The sequence below is a fragment of the Lathyrus oleraceus genome, chromosome 4, assembly GCF_024323335.1.
Source record: "Lathyrus oleraceus cultivar Zhongwan6 chromosome 4, CAAS_Psat_ZW6_1.0, whole genome shotgun sequence".
Taxonomy (NCBI): Eukaryota; Viridiplantae; Streptophyta; class Magnoliopsida; order Fabales; family Fabaceae; genus Lathyrus; species Lathyrus oleraceus.
In genome coordinates, this window is record NC_066582.1 from 76,534,667 (window position 1) to 76,553,068 (window position 18,402).

An 18,402-nucleotide genomic window follows, 5' to 3' on the forward strand; every position below is an offset into this window, starting at 1 on the left:
CGATTAGTGTATTTTGATGCACACTCTTCTACTGTTGTACTTGGGCAATTCTATAGTTTGTTTTATTATTTTTACTATTTTAGAGTGTTTTTATATTTAAGTATATTTTTACCTTTATTTTATTTTTGTATTTTCTTTCCAACTTAAATAGTTAATTGATGTCTTCTCACTATGCAGACCATATCTTGAGCTAAGGAAATTGGATTGACGCGTTCTAATATGCATTGGAAAGCACATAGGACAGACTAAAAGTTTGATGTTGGAGTCAGAAACAGATTCAAAGTGAAAAAACCTCGAATAGTTCGTTGAAGTTACAAACTTAATTAAAATAGTTAGTTTGGGCCAGTTTTTGTAATTTTCTGGTCGATTTCAATAAGGGACCGAATTTCCCTTTTGTTATAAGAGAAAATTCGTTGCTACAGTAGGAATTATTCTGCATTCAGAAAAATTAGAGGCTAATATATGAATTTTATAGAGAACTAAGTTTCACATGGTTGATCTACTGTATTTGATTTCCGTCGATACTTTGATGTTCTATAATTTTCAATCAAATTTCTTTTCCCTTTCAATATCTGCTCTATGTCTTGTATGCTTTATTCAAGTTCTATAAAATGTGTATTGATTAATTTCGATTGATTTACATTCACTAATCTTCATCGCGTGTTAGCATAACTTTTGTGTTAATTCCTGCAAATCTTTATTTTGTTTGCTTAACTCGAAAAATAGGAGTGTAAATTGCACTGTGTCAATTACGCTTATTGATTGATGTTGTATTCAGAAAGGGATTAGAATCCGCTTAGAAAATGAAAATTATATTAACCAATGATAAGTTAGGAAATCAGAACAGTAGATCAGTCAGTTTATCATATTCGTAATCAGTTTCTATTAATCAGTAGCATAATCAAAAATCAAAACCCCAAATTTGTTTCAATCGGTTGGTTAAATTGAACAAGATTCCTTGCGACACGACTCGAGTTCCGTTACCCCAACTACATTTTTTAATTACTCGTTTTTGACCAGTATGCGACTGCGGATCACTTGCCTTTTTGGGCCTTTTGCCTATCCATATATATATATATATATATATATATATATATATATATATATATATATATATATATATATATATATATATATATATATATATATATATATATATATATATATAATCAATTGTCTTATATGTAGGAAATCCAAACTCATCCTATACCATGATAAAATACATGTTACAAATTTATGAACTGATATTATATTTATTGTTTACATTAACCAGTTTTAATGTTGTTTTGGAACGGGAAGGACCCAAGTGTTAAACCCAATGATGTAAAGTCTATTAAAACTATCCATCTTATATAATTGACATAATTGACACACGTGAGACATAAAATATATTTTCTCATCTCAGATTCACACTTTTACTCACTTTTGACTCTTAACTGAATTAGACGTTGAAGTGTTAACCTTGGAAGCCTAACTCTACGACATCACAATAGTAGTCTGTCATACCCAAATTTTCCATCGCATTCAGTAAATCGATACACTCATCATGAGTTTCGCATCATCTGCACATCGTAGCATGCATTTCATATTGCACAATGTATGAAACGTCAACCAGAATAAATTTTCAGATTTACAGATAAACCGGTCAAATTGGTCCTCAAATGTAGGTAAAATTAGAGGGCTAAAATTTTCAAGATCGATCTTGCATACATTAATTTTATTAAGCTAGGGTTCGCGTAATTTAATCTGAGGTGCTCGTTTTAATTTTTCGACTACTTTTTCGTTCGCATTTCGATAAGTCTGAGCCTTTTAACCGATCAAATTTTATTTTAAAATTGATTCAAATGCTGTATATTTTCGAGAGATTTATTTCACGTTGATCATTTCGGTGTATTCAGTTTAACTTTTTTGAGTATTTTCATGCCTAAATTTTATTTATCTTGAGTGATTTTATTTTATTTCTTTGTAAGAAAAGTTCATAATAATTAATTAGAATTTTTTATGTTTTGATTCAAATTTAATTTAATTTATTTATATTAGTATTATTTTTATTTAATCTAAATTATTTATAATTATTTTTATACTAATAACACTCCAAAAGGCATTGTTGATATTAAATAAAGTTGCAATCCTAAATCTCATACTATATATTGATTCATTGACAAACGTAAGAGGATACCAATCAATCCAATACACCAAACGGCGCCCCTTTCATGAATCTCTCTTAGATTGAAATTTCAAGCAAAAATGGAATAAAATTGGAGATGAAGAAACACATATGCAGAAACATCAACAACCCTTTATACTCCTTCTACAACACATTTTTTTCATGCTACAACATATAGACCTTCTCTCCATTCATTCACATAAAAAACTTCATAAATCCTCTCATATTTCTCCATCCTCCATCAACATGAAAAACACCAATCTACATACTCCATTATCCTCTGCACACTTCTAACCTCACATCAACTTCTTTCATTTTCATTCATCTTCACTACACCATAAAAACACACTCTTTTCGTATACAAAACAACCTTCTCTTTACCAAAATAAATCCAACATACTCCTTCTTCTTTTATTACTTTATCTCCTTATTTTTCTTCATGTAGTGTCACCACCACCATTACTACTACACACTCCAACTTTCTCTTTACTTTTCTAAGAGAAACCAATCATTTCCAAACCAACCATCTCACTATATTATATGAACCAAACTCATAACATGCTACCATCTTGTTAACCTCCACAAACTTTCATCATCTTTCACAAAAATAAATGAACTTCTACTATAACTTTCACAAACCATAAACTTGTTCTTTTCATCAACTTTATTACAAAGCTCACCATAAAACACCATTTATCTCTTTCACAAAAGCATACAAATAACCTTTTCTTCTAACTACACAAATATCACTTACTCTTTATACCATAAACAACTTCAAAACCTCTCAAATCACCAAACTCCCAACATAACAATAAAAAACAAAATTCATAAAAACTCCACCTTTCTCATGTAAACACCATATCACCGTGAACATCTCACTTCAACACCTTCACAAACTTCACTCTCATACATCAACACAACTACCACTCAAGATAATAAGTCCACCCATATTTCAATATCCTCTCTCCCACTTAATGTAAAGAGAACAAAATAAAAAGTTAAAATAATCACAAAGAAAAACCACAACATAAACTTCACTACCATCACCACCTCACACAACCTTCGGAACAGTCGCTGCAGCACCGTTTCCATCAATTTTATGTCAGCTCCGGTGACGACGGGCCACCTTAACTCCGTCCGACCCACCACCGTGAACACCAACCGCATCGCTGCTTCATCACTTTTGATCGGTAATTTTTCCTTTTATCTATTTTTGTCTAATTGTTTGTTTTATGTATGAGTTTTGTGATGATGAAGAGTATGATTATTTGTTGTGGTTTAAGAGAAGGCGGGAGTAAACATTAAAACAATTAACAGAGTGCATAACGAGAGAGAGAGAGAAAGGTTGATTGTTTTTGTTTTTTTATTGATGTGCCACGTGTTATCATAACACTGGACATTTTTTATATATATTTTGTTAGTAAAAAAAAAGAGTAAAATGTGAGGTTATTTTTAAAGAAAGTGGGGCGCTGCCCCTGTTACTTATTCCTCACTTTTAATTTGTTTTATTTTTATTAATTTTATTTATTAGAATTATTAATTTAAATATATGTAAATTAATTAGGTTTTAAAAATAAGTTAATTAATGGGCCAAATCACTGTTTTTTATTATTTTGTTTTGTTTATTATTAATTTTTTAAATATAAAAAAACAATAATAACCAACTACTTTATTATTTAATAAAAAAGAGAGATTAAGATTTTATTAAAATATAAAAAATATTTATTTTTTATCTTTTTATCTTTTAATATTCCATTTTCAAAAACTTGATCAACAACAAGTCTTCACCATTCATTTCTCAAATATTCCATATTCAGACCATTTTTTAAACCCTCCAATCACTTCAAATCATTTTTCAAACCATCAAATGTAACATTAAAACCCCCGTTTTTATAAACAAACACGAAAAAGGAGGACTGTTGGAATCTAGCATTCCGGTGGGAACCCTCGAATGATCGGTCACAGGCCTCGCGTTTTGGGTTAATTGTTCATTCTTTTATTTTGTCCCTAAAACACTTTAATTAACTTGGACAAAATAAGGGCCGTTGAGATCAAACATTCTGGCGCAACTCTTTGAACAATTGATTCTTGTCAAGTGTTCGTTGTCCATCAAACAATTTTCTCAATTAATTCGAATGAAAAATGACCATTGGAATCTAGCATTCCGGTGGAACTCCGAATGATTGATCCTGAGGCTTATGTTTCATTCCACTACGCCAAAAACTGGAATAGACAGCGCACCTTAGAGGGCGCTTTATTACAAAAGCGCTCTCTAAAGTGAAGCGAAAAATAAGGAGCAATAGACAGCGCACTTTAGAGGGCGCTTTTGTAACAAAGCGCCCTCTAAGGTGAAGCGAAAAAATAAGGAGGAGATAGAGGGACAACAATACATGGCGCTTTTTAGTAAGCGCCCTCTAAGGTTACCCTTAGAGGGCGCTTTTAATAAAGCGCTGTTATAAGTCCATGTGCATTTCCAGCTTATAAAGCGCTTCTGGAAAGCCTTAGAGAGCGCTTTCATAAGCGCCCTCTTAGGCCCCCTTTAGAGGGCGCTTTGTTTCCACAAGCGCCCTCTAAGGTGAAACGAAAAAATAAGGAGATAGAGGGACAACAATACATGGCGCTTTTTAGAAAGCGCCCTCTAAGGTTACCCTTAGAGGGCGCTTTTAATAAAGCGCTGTTATAAGTCCATGTGCATTTCCAGCTTATAAAGCGCTTCTGGAAAGCCTTAGAGAGCGCTTTCATAAGCGCCCTCTTAGGCCCCCTTTAGAGGGCGCTTTTTTTCCACAAGCGCCCTCTAATGTCCCCTTTAGTAAACATTAAAATTATAACATACTGCGCGTTTTGTTATTTTCGTTCTTTTTCACGTTAGGATTCTAAGGCGTTTTCCTTCCACCTCTGTTAGATCTACATTATTACTGCGCATTTCCTCCTTCTACCAATCAAAGGTACACGCTTTTCCCAATTTCTGTTTTATGTTATTGCTTTGTTTTAGCTTTGCCCAATTTCTATTTTACATTATTACTGCGCGTTTCCTCCTTCTACGTTTGTTTCGACCATGATAGCGCATGCAATAGGAAATTGACGGTTGGTTTTTAGTGACCATGATAGCGCATGCAATGGGACTACATTACCCAGTAGTTAGGGTTATACGACCTATGAACATATGATTTTGTGTCAATACCAGTATCATTAGAAACCTAGGTTCGAATGTGTTTGAACTCTTCTGAAATTGTTTTTTGTTTATTCTAATTAGTAATGGATAATACATGGATGTCTTCCAATCGATTATCGAGAGAGTACGAGAATGGGGTATCAGAATTCGTTAAGTTTGCCGTTGCGCACGCCGAAGACCCCAGTAGAATGATATGTCCTTGCTTGGGTTGTTGTTATGGGAAACGGGTTGACGCAGTTCAGTTGACATCGCATCTAATGAGGCATGGAATTGATCGAAGTTATACATGTTGGAATTTGCATGGTGAGAAAAGTAACGAGAATGTTGAACCGGGGGATAGTACGACCTATGCCTCAAACTATAGTGGCGCAGATACATACGATTGTGATCGAGTTGAAGATATTGCAGAAGAACTTGAAGGAGATCTTAAGGATTGTCTCGAAATGTTTGAGAGGTTGGTAAGTGATGCAGAGAAACCTTTGTATGATGGTTGCACTAAATTCACAAGATTGTCTGCGGTATTAAAGTTGTACAACTTAAAGGCGGGCAATGGGTGGTCGGATAAAAGTTTCACAAAGTTATTAGCCCTTTTGAAAGATATGCTTCCTGAGGATAATGTTCTTCCCAATCGAACATATGAGACCAAAAAGATGTTGTGCTCTATTGGCATGAGCTATGATAAGATACATGCATGTCCAAACGATTGCGTTTTGTTTCGAAATGAGTATGCATCGTTAAATGAGTGTCCTAAATGCGGTGTCTCGCGATATAAGAACAAGTTGTCTCCAGCAAAAGTCTTGTGGTATTTTCCTGTTATTCCGAGATTTAGACGCATGTTTCATAGTGAAACCGATTCAAGACACTTGACCTGGCATGCAGATGAAAGAATTATAGATGGAAAGTATCGATATCCGGCAGATTCACCACAGTGGTTGAAAATTGATAATGATTATCCTGAATTTGGAGAAGAATCAAGAAACCTTCGCTTGGCATTATCTACTGATGGAATGAACCCACACGGTATCCAGAGTATCTCACACAATACATGGCCTGTGATTATTATGATTTATAACCTACCTCCATGGCTATGTATGAAGCGTAAGTACATGATGTTGTCTATGTTGATTTCTGGACCTAAACAACCAGGGAATGACATAGACGTGTACTTGAAGCCCTTAATCGAAGATTTAAAGATTTTGTGGGAGACCGGTGTGGAGGTTTATGATGGATATAGGAAAGAAAGTTTCAACTTGAGGGCGATGTTGTTTGGCACAATTAATGATTTTCCAGCATACGGAAATCTATCAGGGTATAGCATAAAAGGTCAATGTGCGTGTCCTATTTGTGAAGATAAAACAGATTGGAAGCGCTTGGAGTTTGGTCAGAAGAATGTCTTTCTCGGTCATCGGAGATTCTTAAATTCAAATCATCACTACCGTGGATGGAGAAAGGCGTTCAATGGAGAGACAGAACAAGGCAGAGCTCCACCTGTATTGACGGGTGATCAAATTTTTGAAAAGGTGAAAGATTTGGATACTCAGTTTGGCAAGCCTTTTGCCCACACACTTGTCAAAAGTGGGTGGAAGAAGAGGTCAGTTTTTTTTGAATTGCCGTATTGGAAGTCCTTGTATGTGAGACATTTTCTTGATGTTATGCATATTGAAAAAAATGTATTTGAAAGTGTTATTGGCACGTTACTCAATATACAAGGAAAGTCTAAGGATGGCCTTAAGGCAAGAAAGGACTTGATAGCGATGGGAATAAGAACTGAATTAGGACCCTTGAAGAAAGGAAAACGAACATATCTACCTCCTGCTGCTTATACTCTATCTAGAAAGGAGAAAAAAACATTGTGTAAGTTTCTAAGTGAAGTTAAAGTTCCAGAAGGGTACTCTTCAGATATTAGAAGACTTGTGTCTATGAAAAACCTCAATTTAAAGAGTTTAAAGACCCATGATTGCCATGTTATAATGGAACATTTTCTCCCAATAGGTATACGTTCTATTCTTCCAGAAAAAGTAAGAAGCTCTATAACTAAGTTGTGTTCTTTCTTCAAGTCAATTTGCAGTAAGGTGATCAATCCTGCGATCTTACCAATGTTGCAAAAAGAAATCGTTATTACTTTGTGTGAGCTTGAAATGTTTTTTCCTCCATCATTTTTTGACATAATGGTACATCTAGTTGTTCATCTTGTGAAAGAGACACAATTGTGTGGACCAACTTATATGAGATGGATGTACCCTGTTGAACGTTATATGAAAATATTAAAAGGGTACGTGAAGAACCAAAGTCGACCAGAAGGTTGTATGGTTGAAAGATACATTGTTGAAGAAGCGATTGAGTTTTGTACTGAATATTTGTCTAATGTTCAGTCAATCGGACTCCCCAAGTCTCAGCTTGTCGAAAAGAAAGAAGGAAAAAATCTAATTGGAAATAAAATCGTGGCAGTATCAAGGGTCGAACGGGATCAAGTGCATTTGTATGTTCTACACAATGAGAATGAGGTTGAGCCGTATGTTGAAATTCACAAGGATGTTCTCCGAGGTTTAAATCCCAATAGAAATGGAAATTGGATAGTACGAGAGCACAATCTGTAACACCCTTCTAAAATACCCCAAATATTTAATTAAAATAACACATATCAATCAGAGTAATTATGCACCAAGGGTGTCACACAACACTTAACAACATAATAACTGTCATGCTCATTATTTAATCAAAATAACATTTTTGCACAATTCGCAGCGGATATAAATCAACTCAACCATTCCACAAACATATAACGTATTACATGAAAAATGGTTCAACAACCGACAATAAACAATTAAAACATCCCGTCCCGATGTTACATCTATCAGAGCATGACCCACTACGGTGACTACACTAGACTCCAAGCACTAGCTTCTACTCAACTCATTGCTCGTTACCTGAAAAATGATTGTAAGGGTGAGTTCCTCAATCGATGTAACAAACATTATAAATTATCATGTTATGTTAAGTAATTTAACTCATTAATCACCCAATATCAGCACAACTCACATACATACTCAAGATCAATACCACTGATACACATACAACAAACCAACAGAATGCAACTCTAATGAGACTCGACTCGTCATGCATGTGGTACCATTCGGAGTAAAACTCCCAACTTAAAATCATTGCCATTTTAGTGGGCATCAAGGCATGAGCCTTCAACTTTCAACTTAAAATTTTGCCAATCCAGGCCAACGTGGTGTGAGCAAAGCTCCGACTTAATGCATATGAATGTACATGGCATACACGACTTTAAACTGTCAACAACATAATAATAATATCAACACAACAACGTTTTCAACAAAAATCAACTTATAATCAACTTTGGCTCATCAAGCCTCCAACTCAGTATTTTCAACAACTTTAACACAACTGATCCACATATTTGGATCAACATTTCATAACATAAACCCAACAAAATTATTCCTCACAATCAACTAAAATAGGCCAATCACCAATTACGTTCACAACATTAAAATACCAATTTTTCTAATTTCCAACAGTGTTAACCGGTTAACGCCCTGGGTTAACCGGTTAACGCAGGACAAAAATACATTTTCTGGCAAAACGCAACAGTGTTAACCGGTTAACGCCCTGGGTTAACCGGTTAACGCAGGCAAAACAGCACATTTTCACAAAATATAACAGTGTTAACCGGTTAACGCCCTGGGTTAACCGGTTAACGCAGACAAAACAGCAGTTCCTGCGCTAACACAAGGCAGAATGCAGAGTTTCCGCATTTTCCGCCGTTGGAGGACTTCCGGACCTCCGATTCAATTTCCGTAAAAAGCTACACGTTCGGGGAAACACGACTCACACAATTACGGACTCAATTACAGCTTAAACTCAGTTTATTCATCACAATCTTTCAGCATTCAACAATCCCAATTAGGGTCAATTCAACGGTTTCTCACTACCCATGACATGTTAATCTATAATACCCATTAAGCGACGATAAACCCCCCTTACCTGAGATAATCCGGCAATCTCTAAGCTTCAAGATTTTCCGTTCTTCAACCTCTGCTCTTTCTCCACTTTTCACCTTTCAGCCGCTTCTCTGTTTCACGTGAAAACTCTTTACCAAAAATGAATGACCCTTTTTCTCTTATTCCAACTTATATATTTTCCACTAATTATTATTCCAAATAATAATAATAATAATAATAATCCAATAATTCAATTTATTTAATTAAATTATTAAATATATTATTAACTTAATTAAATAATCCTCTTATTTAATTCGGGGTGTTACAACTCTCCCCTACTAAAAGAGTTTTCGTCCTCGAAAACATACCTCAAGCAAATAACTCTGGATAAGACTCCTTCATCCGACTCTCAAGTTCCCATGTCATGCTTTCGCCCGCAGCTCCCAACCAAACGACTTTAACCAACCCAATCTCTTTTCCTCGAAGAGTCTTTGTTTCACGATCTTCAACTCGCACAGGCTTTGTCTCTACTGTTAAATTATCTCGCACTTGCACATCATCCATACTAACCACATGAGACGGATCTGAGATATACTTCCGAAGCTGCGACACATGGAATACATCATGCAAATTCGAAAGATTAGGTGGTAATGCCATCCGATAAGCAACTCTTCCAACCCGTTCTAAGATTTGATACGGACCAATGAAGCGAGGAGTGAGCTTTTTAGACTTCAAAGCCCTCCCAACTCCGGTCACAGGCGTGACTCTCAAAAACACATGGTCACCAGCTTGAAATTCTAAATCCTTCTTCCGCTTGTCATGGTAACTCTTCTGCCTACTCTGAGAAGCTTTCATCTTCTCCCGGATAAACTTCACTTTCTCGGTAGTTTCTCGAACTAACTCTGGTCCAAGTACTACACTCTCGCCAGATTCGTGCCAACACAACGGAGTTCTACATCTACGACCATATAATGCTTCAAAAGGCGCCATTCCGATACTAGAATGGTAACTATTATTGTATGTGAACTCGATCAATGGAAGATAAGTGTCCCACGAACCTCCTTGTTCAAGAACACAAGCCCTCAGTAAATCTTCCAATGACTGAATAGTTCTCTCAGTTTGGCCATCAGTTTGAGGATGATATGCCAAACTCAACCTCAACTTAGATCCCAACGAATCTTGCAGACTTTTCCAAAATCCCGATGTAAACCTCGGATCTCTGTCCGACACAATACACAGAGGAACACCATGCAACTTTACAACTACTCGGATGTAAATCTCTGCCAACTTCGCAATTGGGTAAGTGATGTTAATAGGTATGAAGTGAGCCGACTTCGTGAGCCTATCAACGATCACCCAAATCGAATCATGCCCTCGTAAGGTAGCAGGCAGCCCCGTTACAAAGTCCATAGAAATGCTATCCCATTTCCATTCTGGAACGTCTAACGGTTGCATCAACCCAGCAGGCTTCTGATGCTCAATCTTCGACTTCTGACAAGTTAAGCACGCATACACAAAACGAGCCACATCTTCTTTCATTCCGGGCCACCAAAATAATTTCTTTAAATCCTGATACATTTTAGTAGCTCCTGGATGAATACTCAAGCTGCTTCTATGACCCTCCTCTAGAATACTTCTCTTCAAAATTGCGTCGTCAGGAATACAAATTCTTTCCCCTAATTTCAACACACCTCTCGCATCAACCGTAAAGTCACTTTTCTCTGATTGACCACAACGATTAAGGATATCTACTAATTTCACATCCAATTTCTGTGCCTCTCGGATACTATCCATAAAATCATTATTAATCTTTAGCATTCCTAGCATCACACTCTGCGGTGTTACTTCGCAAACCAAACTCATATCCCGAAATTGCTCAATTAATTCCAACTCCTTAATCATCATTGCTGACACATGCAAGGTCTTTCTACTTAAAGCATCGGCCACAACATTTGCTTTTCCTGGATGATAATTCAAACCGAAATCATAATCCTTAAGCAATTCGAACCACCTACGTTGTCTCATGTTCAGCTCTTTCTGATCAAATAGATACTTTAAACTTTTATGATCGCTGAAAACTTCGAATCTGGAACCATAAAGGTAATGCCCCCAAAGTTTTAGCGCAAACACTACAGCAGCAAGTTCAAGGTCATGCGTAGGATAGTTCTTTTCATGAATTCTCAACTGTCGCGACGCATAAGCAATTACTTTATTATTTTGCATGAGCACACCTCCCAAACCCATCAACGAAGCATCACAGTAAATTATAAACGGTTCCCCCAGATTTGGCAAAGTCAAAACCGGCGCCGACGTCAATCTCCTCTTTAATTCATTAAAACTCTCTTCGCACTGAACATCCCACACGAAAGCTTTACCTTTGCAAGTTAATTTAGTCAACGGAAGTGCTAACTTAGAAAATCCTTCAATAAATCTTCTATAATATCCAGCTAATCCCAAAAAGCTTCTAATCTCGGTAACTGACTTAGGAGTTTCCCATTGCAATACAGCTTCTACCTTGGAAGGATCTACAGCAATACCTTTTCCTGAAATTACATGGCCGAGAAAACTGACTTCTCTTAACCAAAACTCACACTTGGACAACTTCGCATACAATTTCTTATCTTTCAAAACCTCCAATACTAATCTCAAATGTTCCTGGTGCTCTCCTTCGGACTTAGAGTAAATCAAAATATCATCAATAAATACTACCACAAAATGATCCAGATAAGTATGGAAAATACGATTCATGTATTCCATAAATACTCCCGGCGCATTAGTCACACCGAAAGGCATCACAGAATACTCATAATGTCCATACCGAGTTCTGAACGCTGTCTTCTGGATGTCTTCATCTTTCACTCTGATCTGATGATAGCCCGATCTCAAATCAATTTTACTGAACACACAAGCACCCACTAATTGGTCCATCAAATCATCTATCCTCGGTAGTGGATACTTATTCTTGATCGTTACTTTATTCAATTGTCTATAATCAATACAAAGCCTCATACTACCCTCTTTCTTCTTTACTAGCAACACTGGAGCTCCCCACGGCGACACACTTGGCCTTATAAACTTCTTCTCAAGTAAGTCTTCCAATTGCTTCTTTAATTCATACAATTCAGATGCCGACATTCTATACGGTGCCATCGAAACAGGCCTAGTACCAGGTACCAGATCAATAGTAAATTCAACTTCCCTCTCTGGCGGCACACTAGGAATTTCATCAGGAAAAACTTCAGGGAATTCTTTCACCACTAACAGTTCCTCTATCTTAGCTTTACTTTCAACCGACAACGTCGCCATCAAAGAAAACATCTGAGCTCCCTCTTTCATCAATTTTCGCAATTCTCTGAAAGGTAATAAGTCAACTCCTTCATCTTCAGGAGTGGAAAACCTCACCGACTTATGATGACAATTTATATGAACATAATTATACTCTAACCAGTTCATACCAAGAATTACATCCATCCCATCCAACTGCAAACATACTAAATCAACATAGAAATCTTTATCGAAGATCGACAAAGGACATTTTAAACATACCAAAGAAGTAGTTACTGATCCCTTAGCTGGGGTCTCAACAATCAATTCACCATCCAAAGCGGACAATTTTAAACCCAGTCTTCGAGCACAGTTAGCAGAAATAAAACAGTGGGTAGCACCGGTATCAATAATAGTAATTAAAGGAGTACCATATATGAAACATGTACCTCGGATAAGTCTGTCCTCACAGGAGGTTTGAGTTCCGGTCAATGCGAACACCTTCCCAGTCTGAGATTTCTTTGGCTTCTGACACTGACTTCCAATATGCCCTTCGTCGCCACAATTAAAACAAATCATTTCCTTGTGCTTGCAATCAGCCATTGCATGACTCGTCTTACCACAGCGAAAACACCTCTTTACTTCAGCAGTGCATACATTACTCTTATGACCAGCCTGACCACATTTGAAGCAAACTATACCAGCAGGAGCACCTCCCCTACTAGTCCTCTGAGCCGGAGCAGCTCCTTGTTTCCCTTTTCCCACTGGAGCATCATAGGGCTTGCCACGGTTTTGATGCTGCTTTCCCTTGCGGTCACTGACAATCTTGTAATGAGCATTATTGTCCTCTTCAAATATCCTGCAGCTATCAACCAGTTCAGTAAAAATGCGTATCTTCTGATACCCAACAGCCTTCTTAATTTCAGAGCGCAATCCGTTCTCAAACTTGATGCACTTTGAAAATTCAGCACCAGCACCAGTGTAATGAGGATAAAATTTGGACAACTCCACAAATTTCGCAGCATAATCAGTGACAGACATGTTTCCTTGCTTCAGCTCAAGGAACTCGATTTCCTTCTTACCACGGACATCTTCCGGATAATACTTTCTCAGAAATTCCCTATGGAATACATCCCAAGTAATGTCTTCACCTGCCACGGTCAATCTCTCGTGAGTCTCTAGCCACCAGTCATCAGCTTCGACTGCTAGCATGTGAGTACCATACCGAACCTTCTGAGCTGGAGTGCAATCCATAACACGGAAGATTCTCTCAATCTCTTTCAACCATCCCAAGGCTGCATCTGGATCATGCTTCCCTTTAAACACCGGCGGATTCTCTCTTTGAAAAGTCGCCAAGCTACGTGATCCAGCATCCCCACCAGCATTTGGCAAGTTCTGCACCGCTTGTGCCATTGCTTGCATTGCGGCAGCCATTGCAGCGTCATTCCTTCCAGCCATTTCAACTTATCAATACAACACAACTTAAAGTTAGATTGGTAACAATACCTAATTGTTAGACAGTAATGACACGACAACTGGCCGGACAGACCAACCAGGCTCTGATACCACTAATGTAACACCCTTCTAAAATACCCCAAATATTTAATTAAAATAACACATATCAATCAGAGTAATTATGCACCAAGGGTGTCACACAACACTTAACAACATAATAACTGTCATGCTCATTATTTAATCAAAATAACATTTTTGCACAATTCGTAGCGGATATAAATCAACTCAACCATTCCACAAACATATAACGTATTACATGAAAAATGGTTCAACAACCGACAATAAACAATTAAAACATCCCGTCCCGATGTTACATCTATCAGAGCATGACCCACTACGGTGACTACACTAGACTCCAAGCACTAGCTTCTACTCAACTCATTGCTCGTTACCTGAAAAATGATTGTAAGGGTGAGTTCCTCAATCGATGTAACAAACATTATAAATTATCATGTTATGTTAAGTAATTTAACTCATTAATCACCCAATATCAGCACAACTCACATACATACTCAAGATCAATACCACTGATACACATACAACAAACCAACAGAATGCAACTCTAATGAGACTCGACTCGTCATGCATGTGGTACCATTCGGAGTAAAACTCCCAACTTAAAATCATTGCCATTTTAGTGGGCATCAAGGCATGAGCCTTCAACTTTCAACTTAAAATTTTGCCAATCCAGGCCAACGTGGTGTGAGCAAAGCTCCGACTTAATGCATATGAATGTACATGGCATACACGACTTTAAACTGTCAACAACATAATAATAATATCAACACAACAACGTTTTCAACAAAAATCAACTTATAATCAACTTTGGCTCATCAAGCCTCCAACTCAGTATTTTCAACAACTTTAACACAACTGATCCACATATTTGGATCAACATTTCATAACATAAACCCAACAAAATTATTCCTCACAATCAACTAAAATAGGCCAATCACCAATTACGTTCACAACATTAAAATACCAATTTTTCTAATTTCCAACAGTGTTAACCGGTTAACGCCCTGGGTTAACCGGTTAACGCAGGACAAAAATACATTTTCTGGCAAAACGCAACAGTGTTAACCGGTTAACGCCCTGGGTTAACCGGTTAACGCAGGCAAAACAGCACATTTTCACAAAATATAACAGTGTTAACCGGTTAACGCCCTGGGTTAACCGGTTAACGCAGACAAAACAGCAGTTCCTGCGCTAACACAAGGCAGAATGCAGAGTTTCCACATTTTCCGCCGTTGGAGGACTTCCGGACCTCCGATTCAATTTCCGTAAAAAGCTACACGTTCGGGGAAACACGACTCACACAATTACGGACTCAATTACAGCTTAAACTCAGTTTATTCATCACAATCTTTCAGCATTCAACAATCCCAATTAGGGTCAATTCAACGGTTTCTCACTACCCATGACATGTTAATCTATAATACCCATTAAGCGACGATAAACCCCCCTTACCTGAGATAATCCGGCAATCTCTAAGCTTCAAGCTTTTCCGTTCTTCAACCTCTGCTCTTTCTCCACTTTTCACCTTTCAGCCGCTTCTCTGTTTCACGTGAAAACTCTTTACCAAAAATGAATGACCCTTTTTCTCTTATTCCAACTTATATATTTTCCACTAATTATTATTCCAAATAATAATAATAATAATAATAATCCAATAATTCAATTTATTTAATTAAATTATTAAATATATTATTAACTTAATTAAATAATCCTCTTATTTAATTCGGGGTGTTACACAATCGATGTTTTATACCTTGGTTTAAGGATCATATTTATTCAAAGTATTATTCAGATCCCGCTTCAATAACAGAAAGGTTGAGATGCTTAGCATATGGTCCAAGTTTCCATGTTTTTTCTTATAGCGCATACGCGATTAATGGATACACATTTTATACCAAAGAACAAGATGATAAAAGTACTATGCAGAATAGTGGTGTCACCGTGGTAGCTGAAGCAATGCACATATCAAGTGTGAAGGACTTAAACCCCAAATTTGCAAATCTGTCGTATTTTGGTGTTATCGAGCGCATTTGGGTGTTTGATTATGAGAAGTTTCAGATTCCTATATTTGGTTGCAAGTGGGTTGAAAATAATAACGACATTCGAATGGATAAGTCAGGATTTTTGCAAGTGGATCTTAATAGGGTGGGATACAAAGATGAGTCTTTTATTCTAGCCTCTCAAGCTAGACAAGTGTTCTATGTCAATGATCCGAAAAGTACGAAATGGTCTATAGTTCTTTTTTCCAACAAAGTAATTGATGAAAACACTGGAGATCAAGGTGATATTGATGTTGAGATTGAATCGTTTACCAGAAATGATCAAGATGAGAATATTATATCAAATGATTCATATATTAGAAATGATCATAATGAGGGTATTTGGATTAATCCAACCGTCCGTGTTGTTAAGAGACATGTAGAACATATTCCAACCAAGAAAAGAAAGAGAACTTAGTGAAAAAGGTACAGGTCAAATGATTTTAATTGTTTTCTTTATTACAGGTAAAATGACTTTTATGATTTTAATGATTTTACATTTGTCATCTGATTTTAATTGTTTTCTTTATTACAGGTAAAATGGCTATTATGAAGTCAATTATTCGTGCAAGAGACAAGAGTGTAAAATTTGAAGTACATTGGAGTGCTGAAGACCAACTAATTTTTTTTCATCAGGCTTGTGTCTCAATAGAGGATGGGTATCTGCCTAAAGTTACTTTTGTAGTGGTCCAAAAGAGACATCACACCCGTCTCTTTCCTGTCAACCCCAAAGAGACCGATAGAAGTGGAAATATTATGCCAGGTTTTTTCAATATATTTCTCAACGCAGCTGGTATATATTATCATTTGAATTTATCACTTTTTGCTGATTTTGTTGTTCTAAATTCTCAAAGGAACCGTGGTAGACACCAGCATTTGTCACCCTAGGGAATTTGATTTTTACCTTAACAGCCATGCAGGAATTCAGGTAATATTAGCTATGTCATTTAACTTTATGCCATTGTTTACTATTTGTTGCTCAATCGCCTTTTGACAGTTCTGTGTTATTTGTATTTGGACGTGTTCTTTTTGCAGGGGACTAGTCGACCAACGCATTATCATGTGCTGTATGATGAAAATAAATTCACTGCATACCAGCTACAGAGTTTGACCAATAACTTGTGCTACACGTAATGATATGATTTGCTTTTTTAATCTTAATTAATGTTTTCTAAACTTGTACTGTTTTCATTTAATTTTAGAAGCCTTCTGATACTATTTTTTTCCATTCAGTTATGCGAGGTGTACTCGATCTGTCTCAATAGGTTTGTTACTCGATTCCCTTTGCTTGTTTTTGTTTTAGGCTATACAAAACTTTAGTTTAACAAAAATGTTATCTTGTATGCAGTTCCTCCTGCCTATTATGCACACTTGCTATTATTCACCATTGGTGGATGGGCGTTATTTTGTTTAGTATTGGTTAGAACTACTAGACAGCTTTTGGATACAGTGGTCACTGGGTGTTGGTTGCTATGGATCTTTCGAGACTAATAGTGTATTATCTCGATTCGTTATCGGGTGATTGGAGTAAATATCCGAGTATGAAGAAGACGGTTGACGCGTAAGTGAAATTCCCCTAAATATTCGTGTGTATTTGTATATTTAATTATGTCTGTCAGATATTTCATCTAATTTGTTACTAAATCATGAATATGTTTTATTCTCTTAATTGTAGTACTTTGAGGAATACAAATCTTACTCAAGAGCTCATTTGGATGAAATGAAGGATGAATTGTGTCAATTCATTGTTGATCAAAGAATCATATAGCTAGGTTGTATATTGTTGTACATATATGTATGGAATGTTGTTGTTGTATGCTGTTGTTGTATATATGTTGTATATTGTTGTTGTACTTTTACTAAATCATGAATATGTTGTTGTATATTGTTGATCAAAGAATCATATATTAATGTTGTATATATGGAGGATTAATGTTGTATATAAATGGATTCATGTTGTATATATCAATGGATTAATGGTGTATAACATTGGATTAAAGGATGAAATCAATATGAATTTTACACTTTTGCAGCATTCGAACAGGTTACCAATTAAATATATATCCACTGTTTTTCAAACAAATTTTTTTAAAATAACTAACACTTTAGAGGGCGCTTTGTCCAGAAAGCGCCCTCTAAACACTTTACATTGACAACTTTAGAGGGCACTTTTTCCTGAAAGCGCCCTCAAAACACTTTACATTGACAACTTTAAAGGGCGCTTTTTCCTGAAAGCGCCCTCTAAACACTTTACATTGACAACTT

The 18,402-nt window shown here is 36.5% G+C and overlaps 1 protein-coding gene across 2 annotated transcripts; it reads left to right on the top strand.

Moving 5' to 3' along the window:
- The first annotated feature begins 2,204 nt into the window (after positions 1–2,204).
- LOC127073512 (protein argonaute 5) lies at positions 2,205–17,948 on the top strand. 2 transcript variants are annotated; one of them, XM_051014673.1, is made up of 7 exons: positions 2,205–3,357; positions 16,673–16,900; positions 16,992–17,065; positions 17,173–17,267; positions 17,371–17,402; positions 17,486–17,698; positions 17,813–17,948. In XM_051014673.1, the coding sequence occupies exons 1-6, from the start codon at positions 3,267–3,269 to the stop codon at positions 17,626–17,628; spliced, it is 663 nt and encodes a 220-aa protein (XP_050870630.1). In that variant the 5' UTR covers positions 2,205–3,266; the 3' UTR covers positions 17,629–17,698; positions 17,813–17,948. The 2 variants fall into 2 exon arrangements, with proteins under 2 accessions (XP_050870630.1, XP_050870631.1); XM_051014674.1 differs by lacking the exon at positions 2,205–3,357 and adding an exon at positions 16,244–16,563.
- The last annotated feature ends 454 nt before the right edge of the window (positions 17,949–18,402 follow it).

Bases quoted from the DNA above. Each gene is read 5' to 3' on its own strand.
- LOC127073512 (XM_051014673.1), top strand. From the start codon at position 3,267: ATGTCAGCTCCGGTGACGACGGGCCACCTTAACTCCGTCCGACCCACC. The intron at 17,066-17,172 runs GTAATATTAGCT...TTCTTTTTGCAG, and splicing joins ACAGCCATGCAGGAATTCAG to GGGACTAGTCGACCAACGCA. The intron at 17,268-17,370 runs GTAATGATATGA...TTTTCCATTCAG, and splicing joins ACCAATAACTTGTGCTACAC to TTATGCGAGGTGTACTCGAT.